We start from the raw sequence: 15,649 nt of genomic DNA on the forward strand, positions 1-15,649 counted from the left end.
TGGATATTCACCATCATCAAGGAGATAAAAATCACTATTTCTCTGGTAGATCACAGTGATAGAACATGGAATATACTGCAGAACAGTTCAATTTTCTAGGTATCCATTAACGTGGGGGCTCTATGAGCCTATTCTAAATAAATATTTTAAAGATGGTGCCATGTGTCTAGATAAAATGCATTGTTTACTTATTTTGGCTCAGTTGGGTTTGAAACCATTACCTGCTTGTTCCAACAGATGTGACTGCACACCAGGGTACATAGGTGAGCACTGCGACATTGATTTTGATGACTGCCAAGACAACAAGTGTAAAAACGGAGCCCACTGCACGGATGCAGTGAACGGCTATACGTGCATATGCCCCGAAGGTTACAGGTAAAAGCAGAAATGAGTAAGACCTAGTGTTCAATAAGACCTAGCACAACAAGGTGACTATAGTCAGTAATAGCGTAATTGTACATCTTAAAATAACTAAAAGAGTATAACTGGATTGTTTGTAACACAAGGATAAATACTTGAGGGGATGGATACCCCGTTTTACATGATGTGATTATTATGCATTACATGCCTGTATCAAAATACCTCATGTACCCCATAAATATATACACTTACTAGGTACCCATAAAAATTAAAATAAAAAAATTTTAAGACAAGAAAAGTAGACGTTATAGAAGCAAAGAGTAGAATGAGGATTACCAGGGAGGAGGACAGAGGGATGGTATTTGGGGAGATGTTGGTCAAAGGGTCCAAAAAGTCATTTAGACAGGATGAGTAAGTTTGGAATATCTATTGAACAGCACAGTGATGATTTTGATTAATAGTTAAGAATACTTGAAAACTGGAAAAACAAGGAAGTGCACATATATAGTATACAGTTAGGTCATACAGCTCTCAATTCAGATTGGCAATTAAGTAAAATCGTATTAACATATTTTTTTTCTCCTTATTCTTCAGTGGCTTGTTCTGTGAGTTTTCTCCGCCCATGGTCCTCCCTCGTACCAGCCCCTGTGATAATTTTGATTGTCAGAATGGAGCTCAGTGCATTGTCAGAATAAATGAGCCAATATGTCAGTGTTTGCCTGGCTATCAGGGAGAAAAGTGTGAAAAATTGGTCAGTGTGAATTTCATAAACAAAGAGTCTTATCTTCAGATTCCTTCGGCCAAGGTTCGGCCTCAGACGAACATCACACTTCAGGTAAGAGATCTCTCTCTATGGAGAGTTGATCTGATCTTAAAATTCAACTTCAGAGAATAAACATTTGTGGTAGCTTGTGAATGATTGACAGTATATCTTAAATAGACAGTTAAAAACAGAAAATGCTCCTTGTGTGGACAGCGTTAGTAATTATTCTCTTCCACATTTGTATTTTCAAGACAAAATGAAAACCAAATATTTTTATTTATTCATTACTTGATAAGCAGACAGTAATAAAAAAATATGTCTCTTTGTTTTGTGCTCAGATGAAAACATTTTATTCATTTGCTTTTATGGCTCTGCAGTTCAGCCTGTGCACAGGGGGAGGCTTTTCTTAGGGAATCTGCAGCTAGGAGGGGTGCAGTCAAGAAAGAACACCTGGATTCAGCCACCAGCACTTTTTTTTTTTTTTTTGGTGGGGGGGATGGAGTCTTGCTCTGTCACCTAGGCTGGAGTTCAGTGGCACGATATCGGCTCACTGCAACCTCCGTCTCCCAGGTTCAAGCGGTTCTCCTGCCTCAGCCTCCCGAGTAGCTGGGATGACAGGCGTGCACCACCATGTCTGGCTAATTTTTTTGTATTTTTTAGTAGAGACAGAGTTTCACCATGTTGGCCAGGATGGTCTCGAACTCCTAAACTCATGTGATCTACCCACCTCAGCCTCCCAAAGTGCTGGGATTACAGGCGTGAGCCACCGCGCTTGGCCAACCAGCACCTTTTAACTCTTCACCCAGAACTTTGAAGACTTGACATGAAATTAACAAACTCAAATTTTAAGTCTTTCCACCAACTCACTGTGTACCTTTGAGCAAGTCATTCAGATCCCTATCGAAGAAGCTGCGCTAGATTAAGAATAATTCAAAGAAGCTGCGCTAGATTAAGAATAATAAATATAGTGTACATGGGACAAATTAGGTCTACATATTTGTTTTATCTGATAAGCAAAATCATTTAATATATTTTCAATTCAAATAACTAGTCAACTTCCTGTAAATGCCACCCCTGTTTTGGTTTATCCTGATACTCTAGTGAGGGACAGGGGGTCCTTCTGAAGTCAGGAAGAAGAGAATCCTGGAAGGCATGAGTCCCTGCCTTCCAGTGTTTGCCCTACCAAATTGTTTTGAGAACCACACAGTGATGTTGGGGCTTAAGTCTTAACTTAATTAATCCTTTAAAAGCCAAAATGGGCCAAAGAGCAGGATAAAAACAAAGACTTCCCCCTCCACATGGCATAACTGTGAAAAATTTGTGGTGTTTTTTTTTTTAATATGGGATATAAAAATCCATCTTTGACAATGTGGTCATTTTTCACAGATGCTATAAATAAAGCTTATAACAGGAGCAAAAGGAGTGGTTTAGCAAAAATCTCCAGCAAAGAAAGTTCTAAGCACATCCAACATGTTTACTTGAGGATTTCTTCTTGTTCTTTTTAAGTTTCTTTATGGATTTATTTGCAACAAAGCAATTTAAGAACAAGTCACCTTTCAAGTAATAATTTCAGCATTATTTTCTCATAGCCATCCGGAAAACATAAACCAGAGTAAAACCTCTTCACTTCACTTAGCAGTCTCTTTCTGATGAAATACGTCTGGTTGCCTACACATCCTAGTAATGCCAGGGTTACTTTCTACTAGATTGCCACAGATGAAGACAGCGGCATCCTCCTGTATAAGGGTGACAAGGACCATATCGCGGTAGAACTCTATCGGGGGCGTGTTCGTGCCAGCTACGACACCGGCTCCCACCCGGCTTCTGCCATTTACAGGTGAAGATCTCTCAGTTACGGGTAAAGGTGAAAAAACATTGCTTAATGAAGAACTGCGTCTCCTCTATTATTTTGTTATGGGGAGGAGAGAGACTAAGTTGGCTCCAGCAGGTCTTAGGATGAGGGTATTAGTGAGAAACCCAGCAGGAACGGAGGGCATGCTCAAACTGGAGAGTTTCAGGAGGGATTTGTAAGGGGACTGCTATGTCCAAAGAGGTGACTGGGATAGTACAGTAACCTGGAGCTGGAAACAAGGGATGCAGGGAGGTGTTGCTACCCATCCACCTGAAGAATCAAGAGGAGGGAGCGGTTATGGAAACTCACGCTCTGTAAAGGCTTTGTAGAGAGGTTTGCCTGCAAGAAGCTGGGACCTTTACTAGAGGTTTGCAGTAAGCTCCCACAGAAACAACCAGCTTTTGAAATACACAACCTCACTCTGTTTCCTCCCAACAATCTCCAGTCTGTGTTCCCCACTGGCCACACTGCATGCCAGGAAAGAAGGAATCTATAGACTCTAGTAATGTAGCTTGCACATGAGCCTCCCAGGACTCAGAGTTGGGTAAAGAAAGTTGGAAGGGAGGTCCAGAGATTCAAATGAAGATATCCAGCACTGTGAGTGACTTCAGGCTGCCATTCATACCTCACAGATTTATTGAGCACTTACTATGTGCCGGACCTATCCCGAGCTTTAAGGAACAAAGGCCCAACTCATTTGGAACTTACGCAGATTAAGCAAATGGATTCATACAGTGTTGTCATAGGGAATCTTGACCGTTCATTGTGGAAGTTTTCTAGTGATTAATGATATTAATAATATACTGGAGATATGAAATGGGTGGTGGCTGTGGGGTATAGTTTTTAGTCCTTATTGCATAAGACTATCAGAACCCCTCTGTTGGAACCCAACACCAATTCCCTAACATCCTGCAGACTATTTAGCTAGTTAATTTTTTCACATGTAGAAATTCACCCTTTAGAGAAGGGGCCACAAACTCCTAAGCAGTCAGTTTTTCTGAATAAGTATCATAAATGATTAAACAGGTCAAGTGCAAGAAAATAATATGCTCTCACCCTTTTATTCTGTAAAAGATCTAATTTTTTACATAAGTATTATTTTATTATAAAGCCTTGATGTTGGCAATATAAAATAAGTGGTTGTGACTGGAATGAACCAATAGTAACTATTTGTCAAAACAGGATTGCATCTACTCAGTTCTCCGTGGGGAAAATATGGACTTAGGTTTTGCCAGACTTTTGGTTTTTCAGGAAAAAGGCAGAAATCTGGGGGGTTTTTAATATAAATTTTCTCTCCTTTAGATATCCGTGTGCATTTTTAATACTATATATGATGAACAAAACATATCTGTAGGTCAAACACACTTGGCAACAAATAAATAGGCATTGATTATGACGTAAAGTGGAGACACTGGCCTGCATGTTATTGGTACTCTCATATGTATGTATCAATGTGCTTCAAAAGACTTCACATCTTATTTGATGCTTCATAGTAGTTCTGGGAAAGTACATGCCACTGGTAGCCATGAATGGAATTTGATATCCACCACTTGTGAATATTTGGAGCATGGAAACAAACACATAATTGTTGATTTCCAAGTTGAATACAATACTTATTTTATCTCCCAATGGTGATAAATTAGTGCCAAGATTTTAGATATTATGAGGCCTTAAATTTTCTTGCCTCAATGTGTTTCGGCCCATAGAAAGATTTCAGAAATTTGTGGTTCATTGTTTTATTTATTTTTTAATTTATTTTATGTAATGACGCAGCACAGAACTCTCAGAAGCCATAGTAAAGGTTTTTGGTTTGGCTTATTAAAGCTAGCATTCATATCACATATGCCAAAATATTTCTAAATACTTTGTAGAAGCCCAAGTGATTACATCCAAACAAGGACCTACCATCACTACTTTTTTTGAGTTTATGCTCATTGCCATTTCACCTAATAAAGAATGGAATGTATCTTATGACATTTATCAAAGGACTGTTATGTTGCATATTCTTTATTAGGAGCTACAAGCCTATGTTTCTGCTGGCAGATCATCTAATAGAGATACAAAATGTGAGGCCTAGAGCAAATATAGCTTTAATTTAATTATTGCCTTTTGGCTTATCACCAAAAAATTTTCTTGATTTTCCAATCAAGAAAAACTATGACCTTATTTTTTAATAAGAGGCAATAATTACCAAGAATTCAGATATATAGATGTGTATATTTTATTAATATATTAAATATAGAATGTTATGTTTACATTAAGAAAATTAATATAAGAAAAAAGGAGGAAAGGAAGGAAGCAATGAAGAAAAAAGAAGGAAGACAGGAAGGAAATGTAAGGAAGAACAAGTATCAAAGGAGATAAATATGAGCACTTATAATTTCATGTATTTGCACAAAGAAAAACTAGACATAGAGAAGAAGAAATAGAAACAAGACTTCTGCATGAATACCATTTTATATCCATTTGATTTTTGAGCCATTTCAATGTCATTACCACTCAAAAATCAAATTGAAATAATAGAAATAGCAGCTGCTCTGGAGACAGTCTGGCTTGATTCCAGTCCGGCTCTGTTATCAACTAACTGTGTGTCTTAGACAGATTGCTTCAGCTCCCTGAGCCTCATCTGGCAAATGGGGATAACAAATAATAGTCTCCTTTTTGTGAGATTACAGTAAAAATTGTATGACATGATAAATGTAAAATATTTGCAATGATGTTTGGTAAATCGTAAACAATGACGGCTACTGGTATCACAAATTCAGGATGTTCAAAACTGAGTTTATTTCATTTGCTTCACCCAAACCTGTGTTCCCATCGCATTCCTTCTGGCATCGAAATGCATCACAGGTGCAATGGATCTACTCTTAATCCTCTCCTTTCCTTTACCTTCAATTTGCAGTTTTTCCTAACTCTTAACTATAATACGGCTAATTTTTTGACCTTTTTTCAAATGCCAGAAAATGCCAAGCAAGGTAACCTCTGTCCTGGGCCAGGCCTTTACTACAGTGTAAAATCTTTGATGAAAGATAGTACTTCTCCATCCCCTGTAGTAAAATCTATCAACAACAGTGTTGCAATCAGCTGTCCCATAAGTGGCTAATAAAATTCTGTCTGGGTGAAGTACATTTTCAAATTTTGATTTGTTTCCACTTAAGTTCAGTTTTATTGTCATAATTCTATGTTATATAAAATTTACTTTGGTAGAACATTGTTTTCTAAATTTTGCATTATTTAGTATATTATTGTTGGGTCTTGCACTTGGAAATAATTTTATACTTCAGGTGCATCTTTTTTTTTTTTTTTTTTTTTTTTTTTTTTGAGACGGAGTCTCGCTCTGTCGCCCAGGCTGGAGTGCCACTAGTGGCCGGATCTCAGCTCACTGCAAGCTCCACCTCCTGGGTTCATGCCATTCTCCTGCCTCAGCCTCCCGAGTAGCTGGGACTACAGGCACCCGCCACCTCGCCTGGCTAGTGTTTTGTATTTTTTTTAGTAGAGATGGGGTTTCACCGTGTTAGCCAGAATGGTCTCGATCTCCTGACCTTGTGATCCGCCCGTCTCGGCCTCCCAAAGTGCTGGGATTACAGGCTTGAGCCACTGCGCCTGGCCTGGTGCATCATTTCAATTGCCTGGTTAATTCTCCACATTGAAGAAAATTGATTTTATTTTAGCAAAATGAAATCTGTTAAAATGAGGGGAAAGTAATAATATATTGTTATTTCTATAGGATATTTTTGGTTAAAAAAATTATTTTATATGTCAACTATTGTTTCACATAAATCAGTATGAAGAGAACCATTTTATAAAATTATGTCTAGACTGGTCATTTGTTGCCCTTCAAAAAGACTTTCTTTTAATCTAGATAAGGGGAAACATTTTTTACAAAAGTTATTAATAAAAAATATGTGCTGCTTTCTTTAAATTCAAGCTAATGTCATTTCCCAAACCAGACAGCCTCTTTGAAAACACAGCCAACTATGTTCAAAGTTAAAAGACACTAGTTAACATAGCTTGAAGTGTGTTTAAGAAAACTCAAGATGTAGTAATTATTCTTTTAGCAGTAGAAATAGAGTAGTATGCACATTTTCTCATCTTATCTCTTACATCCGAATAGAAGATCATGGCTTCTTGTAGACATACCTGCTATTAACAGCATCAAGCATACAGGCAGTAGTGTAGAATGGTTGTTTTTCAAAAGTCTGTGTTGGAATCACCTGAAAGATATGTTAAAATACAGGTTGTTGGGCACCACTCCTAGTTTCTGATTCTGTAGGTCTTAGCTAGGCCTGAAATTTTGCATTTTTAACAAGTTTCCAGGATATCTTGTACTCCAGGGACTACACTTTGAGAACCCCTTGTGTAAAAAGAATACATACTTTGCGAGCTGATTGTCTGCATCTCTTCCCATATCCAAGTTCTACAACATCATGCTTGATGCTCACAATGAAATCAGCCATGTTGGGAGTATTCCCACCACAAAAATCAGCAAAGCCTACAAATCCGGGTTTCTGTTCTTGTTTTTTTTTTTTTTAACAGTACCAGCTGTTAAACATTTGCCAACAACCTGCTGCCTAAAGGGCTGTAACCAGCAACATAGATGAAATTAGCTGCCTAACAAGGGAATGGATTTGGAGTATGGCACACGGGCCTAATCTTTACAACACTGAGAGAATAGCATAAAGAGGGACTTAGTAATTGTATTAGTCCATTTTCACACTGCTGATAAAGACATACCCAAGACTGGGTAATTTATAAAGAAAAAGAGGTTTGATAGACTCACAGTTTCACATGGCTAGGGAGGCCTCACGATCATAGCAGAAGGCGAAAGGAATGGCTTACATGTCTTACATGGTGGCAGACAAGAGAGAATTGAGAACAAAGCAAAAAGGGAAAACTCCAATAAAACCATCACATCTCGTGAGACTCACTCACTACCATGATAGCAGTATGGGGAAAACCACCCCCATAATTCACTGATATCCCACTCGGTCCCTCCCACAACATGGGGAATTATGGGAACTACAATTCAAGATGAGATTTGGGTGGGGACACAGCCAAACCATGTCAGTAATAGTGCCATGAATAAATGGAAAAAGGAATAGCAGCCTAAATTTAAGCAGTAGGTCCTCAGACAGGGCTGGAGTATTAAATTTTTATTCTCAAGTAGGCTAATAATGTGCTGTCTTTCAAAGTGACTTTCTTTTCATCTAGAAAAACAAACTTTTTTTAAATGAAAGTTATTCTTGAAAAATATATGCTTCTTTTAGATTCAAATTAATGTCATTTTCCAAACCAGGCAGCTTCTTTGGAAACCCAGCTAACTACTGTTTAAAAATAAGAAAATCAGACGAACCACCTTACCGGTGTGCAAGTTTTCATATTTAGGCAACCTGCTCAAATTCAGGGGACTTTCTCTTACCTACTGTTACATTTGGTTGGCTACATACACTCTGGGCTGTGCAGTTTACGGGCTTACATTTCAACAAAAATACAAAAGAAACTCAACAAAGATGATCTCTGTGTCTGAGAAGCTCAGTCTCATTGGGGAGACAGACAGTAGACAGAATCTATATGGTATTCTTGTTTCCAAGATGTTTATTCAGCCATTCTTGATATGCTGTATGTAAAAGTCCCCCTGTTTAACTAGCTTATAACCTTGGGCAAATTGCTTCGTTTCTTTGTGCTTCATTTTTGTTATCTCAATAAATGCAATTAGATCTGCTTTTCATGTTTGGTTATGAGAATTGAATGAATGTAAAGCACCTGGCATCGTGCTTGGCACAGAGTGGGCTCATAATAGTGAGTAGTGCTGATGACTCATGGATATTCTTCCTGCTCAGATATCTGGATACAGAAGAATAAATACCCAAGTGGGAATTTTATAGCCTGACATCTCACTCCACAGTATGTTCAAGTTTAGAGAAGCCTTTCTAGTTTAGAGAATTTTATTTATTTAAATATTTAAAATATTACTTGAAAAACTATTTTCTAAAGCTTTCTTTTGAAAAATTCGAAAAATTCTTATATCTTTTTTTTTTTTTTTTTTTTTTTTGAGACAGAGTCTCGCTGTGTCACCCAGGCTGGAGTGCAGTGGCGCGATCTCGGCTCATTGCAAGCTCCGCCTCCCGGGTTCACGCCATTCTCCTTCCTCAGCCTCCCGAGTAGCTGGGACTACAGGTGCCCGCCACCACGCCCGGCTAATTTTTTGTATTTTTAGTAGAGACAGAGTTTCACCATGTTAGCCAGGATGGTCTCCATCTCCTGACCTCGTGATCCGCCCACCTCAGCCTCTCAAAGTGCTGGGATTGCAGGCGTGAGCCCCTGCGCCCGGCCTACGTAGATATCTTTAATCTCATTTGGCTTCCCATTCCTTTTGACTAAAGAGATATGCAAGAATATTTTTTAGTATCACTCTCACTTCACAGGTGAAGTATCATCAGGCCACAGATACCAAAATGAGATGACCAGTTGAGTTTGTTTGGTTTCCAGTTCCTATTCCAAAGCGTGGAATATGCCACTAGATACTTCAATTTTAATTTTTTTTTTTTTTTTGAAATGGAATCTTGCTCTGTCACCTAGGCTAGAGAGCAGTGGCGCAATCTCGGCTCACTGCAACCTCCACCTCCCGGATTCAAGCAATTCTCCTGTCTCAGCCTCCAGAGGAGCTGGGATTACAGGCGTATGCCACGATGCCCAGCTAATTTTTGTATTTTTACTAGAGATGGGGTTTCACCATCTTGGCCAGGCTGGACTGGAACTCCTGACCTCATGATACACCGGCCTTGGCCTCCCAAAGTGCTGGAATTACAGGCGTGAGCCACTGCACCCAGCTCAGACACTTTAAAATTTTAAGGCAAGAAGTTGAAGCACACATAAGGAAAAACAATCTGTTTATTAAACTACAGAAATACATTATGTTTATCATTGTAAATGTATTGTATGTAAGCAAAGTAGAGAAAGAAAATCAGAGACATTTTAAAATCCCTCTTGTAGGCCCCAAAGTTCTGAATTATTTTTCTGCAGCAGACTACAGACAGTGGGGTGACTGCTTTGTTTTCATGTATCCACTTCCAGTATATAAATTCAAGAAAACAAATCTCAGGAAATAGGTGAGCGTAGTAAAACTAAACCTCATAGTAATAGTAATAACTGCAATTCAAATTCCCAGTGGAAAGGCTCAAAGTTAAGTGGTTTGCTTGTAGTTTTTGTGAGTCATAAAATATATTGTTCCCTAGGGAGTGGTGAAAGAGAGTTTATCAATACTTATCAGAACTCAGAAGGATGCCATGCGTTGCATGTGGGTATGTAGGAGACAGCTGCTACAGACTGAAAAGTGAATTATGGCTTTATAGCTCAGGCAGTCTTACTATGTAGCAACTAGTGTGTTGATCACTGCTTTTATTCTATTTTATTTTATTTATTTTTTGAGACAGAGTTTCACTTTGTTGCCCAGGCTGGACTGCAGTGGCACTGTCTCAGCTCACTGCAACCTCTGCCTCCGGGGTTCAAGCAATCCTCGTGCCTCAGCCTCCTGTGCAGCTGGGATTACAGGCGCCCACCACCATGCCTGGCTGATTTTGTTTGTATTTTAGTAGAGACAAGATTTCACCATATTGCCCAGGCTGGTCTCGAACTCCTGAGCTCAAGCCATCTGCCCATCTTGGCCTCCCAAAGTGCTAGGATTACAGGTGTGAGCCACCACTCCTGGCCCACTGCTTTAATTTTAAACGAATGTGTAAACAAAGGATTCCTGGACATCCCCCAGTTTATCTCATGCTAGAAAAGACAGCATGAAACACCAAGTTAGAATGTTATTAACTCTGAAAAATTCTCTTTAGGTCCCATGTGTAAAATATATCTTAAAAAACAAATTGGCCAGTCGTGGTGGTTTACATCTGTAATCTCAGCACTTTGGGAGGCGAAGCCAGGAAGATCGCTTGAGGCCAGCCTGGGAAACACAGCAAGACCCTGTCTCTACAGAAAAATTTAAAAAGTAGCTGGGCATGGTGGCATGCAGCTGTGGTCCTAGCTGCTTAGGAAGCTGAGGCAGCAGGATCACTTGAGTCCAGGAGGCTGAGGCTGCAGTGAGTCATCATTATGTCACCGTACTCCAGCCTGGCTGACAGAGCGAGACTCTGTCTCAAAAAAGAAGGAATCTAAAATCATGAACTTCACTATGCTTACCTGTTAAAAGGTCAAGATGAGACTTCATTTAATTCCAGGGAGATATAAACGGAATTAATCTCAGTGATAAGTCCTGTGAAGTTCTGGTGTGATCAGATTAGACATTTAAAGCTTTTAGGGAGAGAAAAGTGTAGTCAGTCTGAATCTCACTCATAATTGTGAAAATAAAATCCAAACTCAGTTTTTAAATCCATATAATTTCTATGCATTCTTCAAAGGCTAGTTGTGAGATTATTACTTTTATTAACAATTCAGTGTTTTTTAGTAAATGAATCAAGTTTTGCTATCATACAAAGTTATTTACTGTAGAACTTTATTATTCCCAGGCTATTTGGGACAGAAATTATATATTAAAAGCTTGTTAGTGGTGAAAACACATGCCATTTGTCTAGGAATAGGTATTCCTCAGGTTTTCGATTATAAAAGTAGTACATAATAATTAGGAGCACATACACTTGAGCCAGACAACCTGGCTTCAGAACTGTTTAGCCACTAACTAGATGTGTCACCTTGGATGTCCCAAGTGCCCACCTCTTGTTGTGAAGCTTACGTGAGGTAATACTTGTCAAGTTCTTAGTACCTGGCCCTCAGTATGTGATATATAATCCTTTGCTCTTATTATTTGCACTTCTCTTAAAAGGAAGAAAAATCACCTAAGGTCACACTAACCAAAGATGACATGTCTAATGAGAGCTAGGACAAGCTGAGCAAGATTTATCTCTCAGCATTATCCTTGACGATACTGCCACTGAAAATTCCAACTATGTTTTATAAAATGAATTTTCAGAAGTCTTGTCTTAAACATGCTTGAAGCGTAATGATTATCTATAGATATCATCTAGGAGTATTGCTAAAAACAATTGATATATGTTATTCCTAATACATCTCCCTTATATTTACTTACCACATATTTTCAGATATAAATAATACATGGCCAATACTTTAAATTAGCTTACAATTAGCAAGAGTTTAAGACATGAACTTCAAAAAAGAAGAAAAAGGAACAGAGGAGGGAATAAAAGAGCAATAAGTAAAGTGAGTTGATGATGAAACTACCTACCTCCAAGTTCCAGCTGCATTCGGGTGTTTAAAACTGAAAAGTGTGTTAACTTAAACCACACAATTGTACTGCATCAGACACCGTCATTGATGATGACATGCCTGAACTGACTGTCTAAGACCAATATGTGACCAAGAATCCATTCCTTGGTAATATATGCATCTTTTCTTTGCAGTTTTAAAGAGAAAATGGGGACCTCATTATTAATATTTATCAAGGTTGATGTTGATAGGACAGCCATATAAAACTACTTGGAAAGTTGTGTGTAACCTCAAAGTAAAAAGGAATTGGCTTCTACTCTGTCTATGTCTGTCTTTATTTTAATGTTTTACTTTAAAACTTTTAGTAACTTGAACAAGATATGCCCCCAAAGAAGTTATTACATTTCTGCCAGGCTTTAACATTATCCTACAATTAATATTTAAAATAAAGCTAAATTAAATTCTTTCATCAAGAAGATTCAGAAATAGGGTTGAATTATTTGTATCATGATGATCGTGGTTGGGTGGGGGGCCGATATGATAGTGATGGTGATACTAATATCTAACATTCATTTTCGCTATGCTGGGTATCTTTCAGTCATTTTACATAGTCCTCAAATTAACCATGGAAGGCAGAAATATTTATTAGCATTTACTGAAGAGAAAACTGAAATATATTAGTAATAAAGTAACTTATCTAAATCAAACACTTCATAAATGCAGGACCAGGATTCAAATCCAGGATTATCTGACTACAGAGTCTATATGCTTAACCATTAGCTGATGTTGCTACTTGGCATACCCTCTTAGGAGAGAGTCATATTTAAAACCACTAATGGATAGTGTGCAACTTTACTTAGAAAATAATTTTCTGGTCTATTTTTTCCTCTGCCAATTGTATAGATGTTAAGTGTTAGGATAATTAAAAGTGTAAAAGGCAAAAATATTGATTGACATATCTAACATTTAATTTTATAAAGTTGTTATCTGAGACAGGCTATCAAAGATTCCTGCACACGTGGACTCTCCTAACCACTTAAACTCTTCTAACCACTTAAAACAGAAATGTCAAATGTTTTCACATTTCTGCAGAACGATTTCTCTTGTTCTCAAATCAAAAAAACGTTTTATTATCTGTCAGCATACAATGGAATATGATTAGACTCCAGTGGTGAAAGCCATGCAGAAATATGTTAATGCATTTTTCTATCATTCCCTAGACTTTGCCATTTTACAAATTTAAATATCAGTGCCCAGAAGTTTAATCAGTCATCTTGCATACAGAGTATTAAGTATTCACATTTAGTAATAATCTATCACATGCTCCCATGTTTCCATGTTGGAGCCTTTTTCAGTCTCTCCAGTATCCCAGCATGTTAGATCTTTAATCATCACCATTAATTTTTTGATCCCAACTTCCGTTATGCCATATTTTTCCTATATAGCGAAAGGTAAGAATGTTCTTAACACCGCACTGTGTATTGGTCCTATTTCTTCTTTGGTCCTGTTTCATTGGTCTGGTTTGCTTTTTTGCCTGCTCTCACACCAGCGTTAGATATGCAACTACACTTTAAAAACCATGTAACACATATTTACTAATTGCACTCAACTTCATCTTATTTGTTAATTCTCATTTTCCATTTAACTTTCTTCATCTTTTTGTCTTTATTCACTTCATCAATTTCTATAAGCCCTTCCAAGGTTTTTAGAAGGTGACAGTAATAATTGTTAGACCTGGCCCTTGAAAATTGTAGAAAAGAATCTAGAGAGCCATTGTCATTGCAGTATTTCCTAGATATCACTATGTTAAGCATTTTATTTAATCTGTTATTCCCGTGTCTCCCCTGAGCATAGATATCTTCTTCACAGTAATATCAGTTGATGAAAATGTACAGAAAGTAAGAGGATATTATTAACCAATTTCAAAAAGTACTGAGATCCCACCAAGTTGGTTCTCCTTGCATTTGCGTGTATGTTTGATTCTGATAAGTCATAATACACAGTTTTTTTAAGAGCAGAAGCCAGGAGTTGCCTAAGGTCAGTGTGTTAGAGTATTTTTAACACCGGCCTAGGTTCCTTGTCTTTTCAGTACAATTTGAAGTAATAGTATCTTGGTAAATGGAACTTTTATGGCAGTTAAAAGCAAATGTATAAATTATCCTTTGGAATTGCTACATGTTGAGAGAATGTGGCTGGATGATGATGAAACGCAGTTATTTCTACTTCTCATCATAAAAGAACAAACTTACTTTGTATTCAGTTCCTGAGAAGCTGAAATCAATCACATCTCCTTGAAAATACCTATTTTTGAAAAAAATTCAACTACTGGTCTTTATCTTCAGTAGTGTTAGATTGCCGTCTCTTTTCCCAAGGAGTGCTTATTAAAGTTTGTATTTTAACTGCCTTGCTGTAAAAGAAAAGGGAAGAATCAGCCAATTTTTTGTTTCCGTTGTAGTGTGGAGACAATCAATGATGGAAATTTCCACATTGTGGAACTACTCGCCCTGGATCAGAGTCTCTCTTTGTCCGTGGATGGTGGGAGCCCCAAAATCATCACCAACTTGTCAAAGCAGTCCACTCTGAATTTTGACTCTCCACTCTACGTAGGAGGTAAGCTGTTTTCCAAGTTCAGTTGGTCCTCAAACCCTGTGATTCTCATCTTGGATGAATTCTGAAGTTTATTAGTGCCTAGTGCATCAGTATTTGTCATTGACCAATAGTGATCAATCCTTGAAAGATGGATGGCAAAGACAGAACAGAAAGATCTCTAGGTGGGTATTCAGGGATCATTTTATAATCCCATCTCTGGTTCTAAGTAAATGTGTCATCTGGGTAGAGAAGGACATTAATTAATATTTCTTTTGAATTAATCACATGCTGGGTGATTTATACATTATATAATTTAATCTTATATTTGATCTGGTCTATGGAAAAGGCAAGTTGGTTACAGGTTAAATCATACAATCAAGAAAATGATAAAACAAGCTCAATGCAAACTGGGGAGTAGATAAGCCCACCCCAGCTCCCTTAAGGAGGCAGACCCTATCAGCTCAGTCAAATGTTGCTGTGCTGGAGCTTCTAGTTGCTAATTCGTGTGGATGATAGGATAAGTATCACTGTAATCCAGTGACTGAATGAATGAATGAACAAATTAAATGTACAAATTGTATTGGAATAACAAGAAATAGTTCTGTTCCACCAAGACCTTAAGGTGAATGAACAAGAGAGAGGGTTGGAAAGGTAGGTTAGGACTTGAAATCATAGAGTGAAGACCCTGGGCTTTATTTTTAAGTGTAAAGAAGGCAGATCAGTGAATAAATGAGGGACAGAAATATAAGCAAAGTTCTGTAGGAGCCCATCGGAGAGGACCTGCAGAGGAGGGAGGTCCCAATCTTGCCTCTATTTGGAGGAACAAAAATAAACTGGAGGCATAGAAGTTCAAAATTCTG

At 37.9% G+C, this 15,649-nt stretch overlaps 1 protein-coding gene across 4 annotated transcripts in view; it reads left to right on the forward strand.

Moving 5' to 3' along the window:
- The window catches only part of SLIT2 (slit guidance ligand 2), a 370,015-nt gene that overhangs the window by 344,673 nt on the left and 9,693 nt on the right, over nucleotides 1-15,649 (forward strand). For all 4 annotated transcript variants that reach the window (XM_025385835.1, XM_025385834.1, XM_025385836.1 and 1 more), the window contains 4 exons: nucleotides 238-375; nucleotides 955-1,195; nucleotides 2,830-2,960; nucleotides 14,656-14,810. In XM_025385835.1, the coding sequence (XP_025241620.1) occupies nucleotides 238-375; nucleotides 955-1,195; nucleotides 2,830-2,960; nucleotides 14,656-14,810 (665 nt within the window). The remainder of the gene's footprint in view (nucleotides 1-237; nucleotides 376-954; nucleotides 1,196-2,829; nucleotides 2,961-14,655; nucleotides 14,811-15,649) is intronic.

This window comes from Theropithecus gelada, chromosome 5 (genome assembly GCF_003255815.1).
Source record: "Theropithecus gelada isolate Dixy chromosome 5, Tgel_1.0, whole genome shotgun sequence".
In the NCBI taxonomy this organism is placed as follows: domain Eukaryota; kingdom Metazoa; phylum Chordata; class Mammalia; order Primates; family Cercopithecidae; genus Theropithecus; species Theropithecus gelada.